At 47.2% G+C, this 12,850-nt stretch overlaps 1 protein-coding gene across 2 annotated transcripts in view; it reads left to right on the forward strand.

The window, feature by feature from the left end:
* Window positions 1–12: 12 nt before the first annotated feature.
* Elmod3 (ELMO domain containing 3) overlaps window positions 13–12,850 on the forward strand; it is a 37,028-nt gene continuing 24,190 nt past the window's right edge. The window contains exons 1-5 of one of the 2 annotated variants that reach the window (XM_036182588.1): window positions 13–87; window positions 757–885; window positions 3,628–3,938; window positions 10,863–10,937; window positions 12,057–12,126. In XM_036182588.1, the coding sequence (XP_036038481.1) occupies window positions 3,885–3,938; window positions 10,863–10,937; window positions 12,057–12,126 (199 nt within the window). In that variant the 5' untranslated portion in view covers window positions 13–87; window positions 757–885; window positions 3,628–3,884. The remainder of the gene's footprint in view (window positions 88–756; window positions 886–3,627; window positions 3,939–10,862; window positions 10,938–12,056; window positions 12,127–12,850) is intronic. The other variant, XM_036182589.1, reaches the window with a different exon arrangement.

Genomic DNA, 12,850 nt, shown 5'->3' on the forward strand with positions numbered 1-12,850 from the left:
AGCACGGGACAGGAGGCGCTGAGCGCTTGCGCGATGAGGCCCCACAGGGGATGTGGGATCCCAACCGGAATTCTGGGGACGCGTCCGGTGAGCCAGGGCTGGGGTGAGGGAGATAAGGGTCAAGGGGACGATGTGAGATGGAAATGGTCACCACGGGAATACACAAGACTGAAAGTTGCAAGTCTGAGAGAGATCCCGCCTGGAAGGCAGAGATCTGGGTCCTGGTGCTAGTTCTGCGATGGATTTGCTGAAACCTCAGAGGCAATTCATTGCTTTCCTCCACTTTCCCCTTACAAGCAATGAGAACGTTTCTGCCTCCCAGTCCCCACAGCCTCCGCCTGTCTGGGTTTTTTGATGAATTGAGACCCCCTGTTGAGAACTGCACAGGCTCTCTCCTGATTCTGTCACTCACTGCCCCAGGGCTGGCAGCCGAACACTGGTCCCTGAAGTCGCCCCTAGCTGGATCCCCCTAATCTCAATCACTCGGTAGGAGCCTCAAGAAAGACCGTCAAGGATCATCATACCTATGTATGCATTTGCATTTAAGGGTAAACCAGCTTCTAAATCACCTCTTTAGGTTAGCGTCAGCGGACAGTCTAGATATCCTAACCCTCTTAACGTTGCCCTTCGAAGAAAGTAGGTCTGAAATAAGTACTTGGTTTGAGACTGATTGTTTTTATAGGAAGTCCATTTCCTCAGATACCAACTATCAGGAAGAGTGACTTCATAACTTTGAGTATTTTGTCCCTTTTACAGATCCCAGCAGGGCTCCAGTCGACTGTGTAAAGCAAGTCATGCTTCTGTGCTACTTGGTTTGTTTCCCACCCAGTAAGAGGAAAGCCTTCCTGAGACTGCTGCTGTCCTACCTACCTGTTACTCCGCCAGGTTAGCTGATGTGTGTGTTTCATCCTGTGCTGTCATCCAGAACAAGATGGGAGGGAAGGAAAAGAGAGGTAGATGCTGAGGTTCCAGGGAGAGAAAGCTAGTTCCTGGTAAAGGATTACCACAGCCTTCCTAGATCACAGACAGTCAGGTGTCCAGCCCAAAAGTTAACAATGATCCCAGTGTGTTACTGGCAGCCAGTCCTTGGAGACTATGGATCCTGTCCCCCCCAGTCGAGAGCTGACTCTGGAGATCCTGCCTTAGTCCTTTGAGCCTGTGAAGCATGATTTGTCAATTGTAAGAAAACTCTGCAGCCACATTTTCTTTCCCTCAGTGTTAAGGGTTGAACCTAGTGTCCTGCCACTACACTGCAGTGCCAACCTTTTCAGCTGACTCTTCGGTGTGTGGGTGTGAGTATGCATGCCCATACAGGAAGAGACAGACCAGAGGAGGACTGCCAAATGCCCTGTTCTATGCCTCATACCTTTGAAGTTGGGGCTCTGCTGGAACTAGGCCCAGAAACGAGCAGTCATTTTATCTTCATCCCCCATAGTGCTAGGGAGCCAAACTCAGGTCCTTATACCCGAAGCAAGCTCTCTTACCCACTGAGCCATCTTCCCAATCCCTTGTTCTGTTTGTATTAATTTTATGTAGTAGGGGGTGAGTGGAATGGTGTGTGCCATGGTGCATGTGTGGAGGTCAGAAGACAACTTATATCTCTTCTTCTACCATGTGGGTCCCTCTGGGGATTGAACCCAGTGCACCAAACTTGCTGGCAAGCACCTCTACCCACTGAGCCATTTCACCTGCCCTTATTTTGTTTTTTATTGAGACAAAGTCTTGCTATGTAGCCTCAGCTGTCCTGGAACTCTAGGTAGATCAGGCTTCCCTCAAACTTACAGTGACCCTCCTGCCTCTGCATACCATATTGAGAATGATCGCTGGGCGGTGGTGGCACACGCCTGTAATCCCAGCACTCGGGAGGCAGAGGCAGGTGGATCTGTGTGAGTTCGAGGCCAGCCTGGTCTACAGAGCTAGTCCAGGACAGGCTCCAAAGCTACAGAGAAACCCTGTCTCGAGAAAAGAGAGAGAGAGAGAGAGAGAGAAAATGATCTCTGATCTTCTTTTTCCTGCTTGTTTTTTCTTTTCTTTTCTTTCTTTTCTTCAGTGTTGGGAGTTGGACCCAGGACCTCATACATGATAAGCAATAGCTTTACTTCTGATCTATATCCCAGGCCTCATGTTTTTGTCTTGACCCACACACATCAATCCCTGCCACTAAGATCTTGGAAACTCTTGTCCATGAGAAGACTGTCTCTGCTTGACACAAACATCTGATGTGACAAGCATCCATGATGTCTAGTTCCTTCATGATTAAGATATGATCTCTGTCCTGCCCTAGTCCTGAGGCAGACATGGGAGGAAAGACATTAGAGCAGGGCTAGAGTTCAGAGCTTTTCCACAGCATTTTGTCCCAGCCCTGGAGAAGTAGAAGCAAGCCTCAGCTACACAGCAAGTACGAGGCCAGGCTGAACTACGTCTGTATCCTGTTCTGTATATCTATATCCCCGTCTCAGAGGTGGGGAGGGCTCATCACTTAACATTTGTTGTCCTTGCAGAGGAACAGGATTTGGCTCTCAGCACCTACATGGCAGCTTACATCCATCTGTAACTTCAGCTCCAGGGAATCTAATACCCTGTGGACATCTGTACATACATGGCAGACACACACATCCACATGAATAAAAATAATATCTTTTTTTTTGGTTTTTTGAGACAGGGTTTCTCTGTGTAGCTTTGCATCTTTCCTGAACTCCTGGAACTCACTTGGTAGCCCAGGCTGGCCTCAAACTCACAGAGATCCGCCTGGCTCAGCCTCCCAGTGCTGGGATTAAAGGCGTGTGCCACCACCGCTCAGCTAAAAATAATATCTTTTTAATTGGGTGTGGTAGTGTGGGAGCACATACTTGTAATCCCAGCGTTAGGACAGTGGAGACAGGCAGATCTCTAAAGCTCATTGGCTGGCCAGCCCAGCCTGCTCATTGGGTTCCAGGCAAATGAGAGATCCTGTCTCAAAAAACTAAGGTGACAGGACCCTAAGGAACAACAGCTGAGGTTGTCCTCTAACCCTTTCACACAAACAGATGTACATCTACACGCACAGGAATGCGCACACACATAAGTTGAGCTGGAGATGTAGCTCAGTGGTAGAACACTTACCTGACATGTATGAAGACCTGAATTTGATATCCCCACCACCACCACAACTGCACACACATACACATGCAGAGTCTCATACACAGAGAGTTGACCATTTTGGTTTGGCAAGGTTAGGATATCTTGCATTTTGAGTTTTTCTATAACTCTAGGAAGCAGGTTCGGGATCATAAGCCTCAGAGCTCCACCTATGTCTAAGATCTGAACAAAGCCAGAGCTCTTCAGTAAAGTGCAACCACCACTTAGACTCACCCCTATAAGCTAGCTAGGCCTTGGTGACGTCATGGCCAGAAACAGACCCCACTACTTAGAATAGTGCCACAGCCCTCTAGACACTGACAGTCCACCCCCAACCCCCAGTCCCCTGTATGGCATCCAATCCTGTGGTGTGGGCAGTAAACAGTAGACATCTGGCTAAGCATCTTGTTTATTTAGAATAGATTCACAGTTGATGAAGGATTTTTAAAGTCCTTCCCCCACTGAATAGAGGCATAACCAATGAAGCCAGTTTTTTCTTCTCCTCTCCAGCCCACCCCATCTCTGTTTTTCCAGAGTGAGGCTTCACAGTCCCCAGGGGCTCCTTTCAAGACTCACAGAAACCTGCACCTTGGTGATGGCACAAAGGGACTGTTTACTTACTTGTAGCCTGAATGACTGCCAAAAAGGAAGGCAAAGGTAGAGCACATGGGCCTGTGGCTCTCCTGGTAGCTTTGGAGCTCAGACCATCGCATCAAACCCTTCCAGAGCCCAAGCATAGGGCTCATCTGAACCAGTGATCTGGAGTCATGAATGAAAAATCTTGTTCTCTCAGGATGGAGAGCGAATTCCGAGATGGACAGGTGAGTACTCCTACTTGGAAAAGAAGGTGCTGTTTGGGGGCTCTGCTGTTCATGAGCCAGAGAATGTGGGGCTTTAGAAATATCTAGGGAAAATGATCGTATATCTTCGTTCTAGGAGAGTCTGGGCTGGAGGTGTAAGTTCAGCAGTAAAGCGCTTGCCTAGTGTGCCTGTAGCTGTAGTTCCATTCCCTGGAGGAGACAGACAGACAGACAGGCAGAGACAGGAGACGCTAAGCCATCATGGGGGACAGCTGTGAACTTAACACTTGGGAGGTAGAGACAAAAAGATCAGGAATTCTAGGTCATCCTCAGCTACATATGAGTTCAAGGCTACGGAGACCCTGTCTGAAAAGCAGAAGGTTCTGTCTACTTGTAGGTGATGGGTAATTTCTGGGTGACTCAAAGAACCTTGTTTTCTTTTGCCTGGGTTGGAGAAGGTGGATGGTGTCTGAAATTCCCTAAGAACTCACTATTGCTTGGACTCACATCAGTTAACTTACTATTTTCTTCCCTGCCGATCATTGGCTTTGGCTAACTGTCTTACTCAGCTTTTATTTATTTGTTTGTTTGTTTGTTTTATGTGCATTGGTGTTTTGCCTGTATGTATGTCTGTGTGAGGGTGTCAGATCTGGGAATTACAGACAGTTGTGAGCTGTCATGTGGGTGCTGGGAATTGAACCTGAGTCCTCTGGAAAAGCAGTCAGTGCTGTTAATTGCTGAGCCATCTCTTCAGCTCCCTTACTTAGTTTTTTTATTACTGTGATAAACACTGTGACCAAAAGCAGCTTGGGGAGGAAAGGGTTGATTTCATCTTACAGCTTCCAGCCCATCCCTGAGGGAAGTCAGAGAAGAAACCTGGGGGCAGGAACTGGAACAGAACCATGGAGGAACACTGCTTACTGACTTGCTCCTCAGCTGGCATTTAGCCCGATTTCTCATACCTCCCAGGACCACCTGACCAGGTGTGGCACTGCCCACAGTGGCTGGGCCCTCCCCCACCAGTTGTTAATCAAGAAAATATCAGTCAGGCAGAGTGGCACACACGTTTAACCCCAGCACTCAGGAGGCAGAGACAGGCAGATCTCTGGGAGTTCAAAGTCACCTGGGGCTGCATAGTGAATTCCAGACCAGCTGGGCATACAAAGTGAGACCCTGTCTAAGAGCAGCAACAAAAACAACAGACTTGTCTAAAGCCAATACAACAGAGGCATTTTCTCAGGGGAGGCATCTTTCCCAGATGACACCTGTTTTGTCTCCTGGTTCAGCACAGTCACAGTGTATGTCCATGTGAGCCTGGCAGCTCGCTTACTTTCTGGACATTCCCCTCTGACCTGCTGGCCAGAAATGAGATTCGGGGGCCAGAGTAGAGACAGAGCAGCATTTGCTGAGCTCTCCAGGGAGATTTCCTTATTCTCCAAAGGGAAGGCTCTGGAAGGGGCTGAAATGTAGACAGGGAAGAGGGAAGTGAATCTGGTTTTTATCTGTAACACCAGGAACCACCAAATATTATTGAGATAGAATTTCAATAAAAATTATAGACAGGGGTTGGGGATTTAGCTCAGTGGTAGAACGCTTGCCTAGCAAGCACAAGGCCCTGGGTTCGGTCCTCAGCTCAAAAAAAAAAAAAAAAAAAAAAATTTATGGACAGATTTTGTGTCTTGTACTAGGCTGATGGTTGTGGAAAACATCAAAGACATAGAAGAGAAGGTCTTCTGGAGCCTTTTGCAGGGACACTGAGAGAGATGGCTCAGTGGGCAATAACGCTAGCTACTCTTCTGGAGGACCCACGTCAGGCAGCTCATAGCCACCTATCACTACAGCCCAGGGGATCAACGTCCTTTCTGGCTTCTGCAGGCACCTCCATACACATGACATACGCTCGCACAGATGCACACATTTAATTTTTAAAAAATCAAAATAGAACTGGGTGTGGTAGCCACCCCTTTAGTCCCAGCACTTGGGAGGCAGAGACAGGTGAGTTGGAGGCCAGCCTGAGCTACTAATTAAGTTCCATGCCAGCCAGAGCAGCGTAATCCGATCCTGTCTCAAAATAAAATAAGGGGCTGGAGAGATGGCTCAGTGGTTAAGAGCACATGCTGCCCTTGCAGAGGCTCCAGATTCAGTGCCTGTATCACATGATGGGTCGTAACCATCTGCAGTTCCAGTTCCAGGGGACCTGATGCCTTCTGGCCTCTACAGGTACCAGGGATGCGTGATGTGCACAGGCATACATGCAGCAGAACACTCATACTCATACACATAAATGTCTTAATTTAAAAGAAATTTTTCAAGAAAGGGTTTCTTTGGGTAGCGTCAGCTGTCTTTGAACTCGCTCCGTAGACCAGGCTGGCCTCAAACTCATAGAGATCCACCTGCCTCTGCCTCTGCCTCCTGAGTGCTGGGATAAAAGGCGTGTGCCACAACTACCCAGCTGTACATTTGTGGGTTTTTTGTTTTTGTTTTTGTTTGGTTTTTTTTGTTTTTTGGTTTTTTTTTTTTGAGACACAGTTTCTCAGTGTAACTTTGGAGCCTGTCTTGGAGCTTGCTCTGTAGACCAGGCTGGCCTCGAACTCACAAAGATCCGCCTGCCTCTGCCTCTGGAGTGCTGGGATTAAAGGCGTGTGCCACCACCGCCCAGGGTTGTGTATTTTTTTTAAACTGTGGGAAAGAGGGGAGGAAAGAGAAGGAAGGAAAGAAAGGTAAGGTCAGTGAAACAAAATGGTGACATTCCCCCACCTTACCAGACACAGTGGGGTGTCGTTAGAGATTTCCTGCCCGGCCCACAGTCAGGACAAATCTCTCTCACCCGCCAGTCCCACAGTCGCTCAGACCCAACCACGAAAGCACACAGAGACTTATAATGCTTACAAACTGTATGGCCGTGGCAGGCTGCTTGTTATCTACTTCTTCTATCTTAAATTAACCCATTTCTGTTAGTCTATACTTTGCCACATGGCTTGTGGCTTACTGGTGTCTTTACATGTTGCTTCTCATGGCAGCAGCTGGCAGTGTCCCTCCCAGCCTTCCTGTTCCCAGCCTTCTCCTCTTCCTTGTCCCGCCTACCTTATCCTTCCTGCCTGGCTACTGGCCAATCAGCACTTTATTTATTTTAACCAACCAGAACAACACATTTGACATACAGAACATCCCACAGCAGTGGTACACATCTGTCACCTTTTAGCACTCAGGAGGAGGTAGAGGCAGAAGGATTACTGCACATTATAAGGCAACCAGGGATGCATAATGAAACAAGATTCAAACCAAGTAATAGTGATGAAAAATAAATGTAACAGCAAGAGAGGAGTCTCTTTTAAACCCAAAGAAAAGGAAAGCAAAGTTCCACAGGCCACGTGGAAAATAGGGTCTCAGGAGGCCGTGTAGTTGGCCCACAGATGAAGTGGTGGTACTCTAGTAATTTCCAGAGACTAGCGCTTCCTCAGGGCTGCATTTATCTCATTGAATGGGCATACTTTAAGGTTTTGGGTTTGTTTAGTTTTCTTTTCCTTTTTTTTTTTCAGTTTTTTGAGACAGGGTTTCTCTGTGTAATAGCCCTGGCTGGCCTGGAACTCTCTTTGTAGACAGGCTGGCCTTGAACTCACAGACCTCCACCTGCCTCTGCCTCCCTGCTAAAGTTAAAGGCATGTGCCATCACTGCCCAGCAACCCTACATTCTTTAAGAAGACATTTACAGGACTGGTGAGGTGGCTCAGAGGTTAAGAGCACTGACTATTATTCCAGAGGTCCTGAGTTCAATTCCCAGCAACCACATGTTGGCTCACAAACACCTGTAATGAGATCTGGTGCCCTGTTCTGGCCTGCAGGCAACATGCAGGAGGAATATTGTATACATAATAAATAAATAAATCTTTAAGAAAAAGAAAAAGACATTTACAGCATTAGAACATCTTTCTTGCAATTTTCTCTTTTTTATAACCTGAGCATGAATCTTATAGATGACAGTATCTGTTGCAAGGTCAAAAGGTTAGATACACTTGCATCTGGTGAGTTATAACCCTTGACCCTCTAGTCAAAAAAAAAAAAAAAAAACAACTTTTTTTAATCACATTTTTTGACCTCTGATAACCTAACAACTGAAACATTATCTCAGAATAATTCATTTATTCATGTATATCAGTCAGGGTTCCCTGGAGGACAGAACTGGGGTGTGTGTGTGTGTGTGTGTGTGTGTGTGTGTGTGTGTGTGTGTGTCAGAGTGGCTTACAGGCTGTGGTCCTGCGAGTCTAACAGAAAGACCAAGAATCCAGCAGTCCAGCAGTTCTTAGCCCCTGAGGCTGGATGTCTCGGCTGGACTTCATCTACATCAGAATCCTGAGAAAGTAGGTCAGATGCCAGTGAAGGGGTGGACTTGGCAGCAAGGGCAAGGGCCAGTGGGCGGGTGAAGCCAAAGCTTCCTTCTCCCTGTCCTTTGTGTAGGCTGCCAGCAGCAGGTGTGGGCCAGATTTAGGTGGGTCTTCCCCCTTCAGATGTCCAGTCAAGAAATTCCCTCACGTCTATCTAGCATCTTCGATTGTAGTTAATTCCAGATGTGGTCAAGTTAACAACCAAGAGTAGCCTTCACACCTATGTTTTTTAAAAAAAATTCTTGAGGCTGGAGGGATGGATGGCTTGCAGTTAAGAGTACTTACTGCACTTCAGAGGACCTGGATTCAGTTCCCAGCACCCATGTCAGAGAGCTTGTAACCGAAGGATCTGAGCCCTCTCCTGGCCTCACTGAGCACCTGCATACACATGGCAAACTCTGAGATACATAGAAAGACAACACACACACACACACACACACACACACACACACACACACAGAGCAAGAAAAAATTTTAAAATAATGTGCTTTTGAGCCAGGGAGATGGCTCAGTGGGTAAAACACCTTCTGTGCAACATGAGGATGTGGATTTGCACCCTCAGAACCCATGTAACCAGATGTGGTGGCCTGTGCCTGTAACCCGAATAGAGAGATGGGAGGTAGATGTGGAATCCCCTCAGGGGCCTGGCTGACCTGGCACACCAGCAGGGAAGAAGAGACCCTTCCTCAAAGCAAGGTGGGAAGTGAGGATAGATACTTTAGGGTGGGTTCTGACTGTCACGCGTGCGCCTACACGCACCTCACACTTTAAATTATTCAAACTAATAGTTCCTTTTGTGTAAATCATGCATTTTCTCCTGGGTTTAGGGGTGTGTGTGTGTGTGTGTGTGTGTGTGTGACACTCAACAGTCTTGTTTTGTAGCCTAGGCAAGTCTCCAAAGCGATATGCTCCTGCCTCTGCCCCCTGTGTGCTGGCCTTGCAAGGCTGTATTCTACCACTCTCAGCTTGTTTGGTTTGGTTTGTGGATATGGTTGAGTGGTTGGTTTGAGACAGAATCTCCTGTGTATGTTTTAAAATTTATTTTTATTAATTCTTTAAGAATTTTGACTGGGCGGTGGTGGTGCACACCTTTAATCCCAGCACTCAGGAGACAGAGCCAGGCAGATCTCTGTGAGTTCAAGACCAGCCTGGGCTACAGAGCAAGTTCCAGGATAGGCACCAAAGCTATACAGAGAAACCTTGTCTCAAAAAAAAAAAAGAATTTTATATATGTATACAATATATACATTTGATCATATTTGCCCCTCCTTCTGCCCCTAACTCCTTCCCAGAGCCACTCCCAATCCCTCCCAAATTCAGAACCTCCCCTGAATTTAAAAAAAACAAAAACAAAAAACCCACCTCAAGTCTGGTTTGTTCTGCTCAGGTGTTTGTGGGTGTGGAGGGAGCCCCTGGGCACTGGGACCTTCCAGGCCACACATTTAGAGAAAACTGACTCTCCCTCCCTGTCACGTGCTTTCTTTCTTTCTTTCTTTCTTTCTTCCTTCCTTCCTTCCTTTCTTTCTTTCTTTTTCTTCCTTCCTTTCTTCCTTCCTTCCTTCCTTCCTTCCTTCCTTCCTTCCTTTCTTTCTTTCTTTCCTTCCTTATCTATTTATCTATCTATTTATTTATTTATTTTGTTTTTTGGAGACAGGGTTTCTCTGTGTAGCCCTAACTGTCCTGGAACTCACTTTGTAGCCCAGGCTGGCCTCAAACTCAGAGATCCACCTGCCTCTGCCTCTCAGGTGCTGGGAATAAAGGCGTGCGCCACCCCCGCCCAGCTGTTTTGTTGTTTTTTTGGTTTTTTGAACACTATTAGGGGAAGGTGTGCTGAGTGAAAGGGCCAAGTGCCTAGATGAACTTCACCGACACAAGTTCCAAGACTTGTAACAACAGAGAAACCGACGACGTAAGATTTCTTAGGGGCTGGTGAGACGGCTCAGCAGTGAAGGTGCTTGCGGCCAAGCCTGATGATTTGAGTTCAATTCCCCAGACTCACATGGTAGAAGGAGGGGCCCAACTCCTACAAATTGCCCTCTGACTCGCACACACATGCTGTGGCACAGTGCCCCCATGCATACATATGTACAAGCATACATACATACATACGTACATACACACACAAAGTGATTTCTTGAATAGCATTCAGTAATCCCTTGATAGTTTTTCCTCTTTTCTTCTGCCCTCTACCCTCCCTTCCTTTCTCTTGTGGTGGTACCCTAGTCTGTTCATGCTACACAGTGCTGTGCTGGCGACTAGCTGCATGCTTATCTTAAGATCATAGGAACCCAGTGTCTCAAGCAAAAGCCTGCACCACCACCCCCTCTGTGGGAGTTGAGGGTTGAGATAGGCTCTTCTGTAGCCCAGGCTGGCCTCAGACACCTTGATCCTCCTGCCTCTGCCTCCCAAGTCCACCACCATGCCTAGTGGTTTGTCTTTGTAGTGTTGTGTCTGATTTCTCTGAAGTTCATATCTTTGTGATTCTAGGAAAAGATGAGAAACTTAAACTGTGGTCTGAGGGAGATTGCTGCAGGAAGTTGACCCTGGTCTGTCTGTCTTGCAGGTGGAAAGTGTCTCTGCTGGGCACCCTTCATTGTACAAGGACAATGAGACACTCATGGCTTTCAGAGGAATTCCTGTACGTATCACCCACTCTTCAGTGCCTCTCCTGCCAACATAAGCTTTTGTGTGCTGGGGACACAGGAGGGCACAGACTCCAGGAGTTCACATCTGGGAAAGCACACACTCACCCACCTGTCTGATAAGCTCTTACCACCCAGAGGGTGAGCATAGAATGCACTAGGGTTGCCAACGGTACACCACAGTCTCAGAGGATTGTGGGTATTTGTGTCTGTTTAGCATTCAACAAGGGCAGTCTTTTGTCCCCCACATTAAAGACCTGCAACCCCACAGTCAAAGTTTTCCAGGAACTCCACTTAAAGAATAACTTTTAGCCGGGCAGTGGTGGCACACACCTTTAATCCCAGCACTCAGGAGGCAGAGGCAGGCGATCTCTGTGAGGAGAGGCGCAAAGCTATACAGAGAAACCCTGTCTCAAAAAACCAAAAAAAAAAAAGAATAACTTTTAGGCTGGAGGAGGTAGTGTAGGCCTGCAAGTCCCAGCACCTGGGGAGGCAGACACAGGAAGGCAAGAGTTCAAGGCCCACCTGTACTACATAGCTATACTCTGTCTCGAACGCAAACAGGGTTGGATTTGGAACTGGGGTGTAGCTCGGTGTAGAGTGAGTGCTTAGTATGCACTAGGCTCTTCGTTCAATCCCCAGTGAGTGAGTGTACACACACACAATTAGGATCGAGGAAATAGTAAAGTGGTTGTCTTGCCCACATGAGGACCTGGGTTTGATCCCTAGAATGCACATAAAAGGCCAGGCATGGTGGCATGTTCTAATCCTAGTGCTGTGGAGGCAGAGGCAGGAGGATCTTGGGGTTCATTGGGCAGCTAGTCTAGCCAAAGCAGGGAGCCCCAGGTACCAGAGAGACCCTGTTACAAAAAGCAAAGTGGAAGTCTCCTGAGAAACAACACCCAAAGTTGACTTGTGGCCTACATGAGTGTGTGTGTCATGAGTGTGTGTGTACACACACACACACACACACAAATTTTTAATCAGCCCATCAGAGCAGACTGTATTCTTCCAGTCTCTGATTTCCAGGATATTTTACATACAGTGGGTGGGAAGAGTAGTGTGTGGGGAGGTAGTGAGGCTACCCTCACTTTAAAGGTCACCTGCCTCTACAGATCTCAGAGCTGAAGAACCATGGCTTTCTCCAGGCCCTGACCACAGAAACCAATGGATGGCAGCCAGGTGGTAAGAACTCTGAGGGCCCTTGTGGTTTGAGTGGGACCCAGATCAGAGCCACAGAATTTTGTTTGTATCATTCCCCAACAAAAATTAGAAGCAATGCTGGGTTAGGAGCCAGTTTATTTGGTAGTGGTTTGCTGTGTGCTTCTGGGCAAGTCATGTAATAATGTCTGTTTACAGTGGAAATTTTTAAATTACATTTATTTGTTTATGGGGGGAGTACAGGCCAGAAGATGACTTGGCAGGAGTCGGTTCCCTTTTTCCACCATTTGGATTCCAGGGATGAAGTCAGGTCTCTAGCCTTGGAGGCACTGAGCCATCTCCCTGACCCAGCAGTGGAAATGTAAACAATGCTCATCCTCAAGGACAGTCTAAAAATGATGCAATATGGGGCCAAGCATGGTGGGGCACGCCTTTAATGCCAGCACTCAGGAGACAGAGGCAGGTGGATCTCTGTGAGTTCGAGGCCAGCCTGGTCTACAAAAACAAGTTCCAGGACTGTTACATAGAGAAACCCTTTCTCAATACACCTCTCTTCAAAAAAGTAATGCTCTTGGCTAATTTCCATTTACAGGATGACTAAATCAGTGCTGTCTAGTTGATGGATAAATAAGAGAGGCAAAAATAAAGAATTCAGTTAAGTAGTAAAAGAGAAAAATGTGAACTGCATGAATTATCCTAGAGATTTTTGCTTCATGCGCACGCTCCTATGGATCCTATGTCAGAGCCA

Source organism: Onychomys torridus, chromosome 3 (assembly GCF_903995425.1).
Source record: "Onychomys torridus chromosome 3, mOncTor1.1, whole genome shotgun sequence".
NCBI classification, from domain to species: Eukaryota; Metazoa; Chordata; class Mammalia; order Rodentia; family Cricetidae; genus Onychomys; species Onychomys torridus.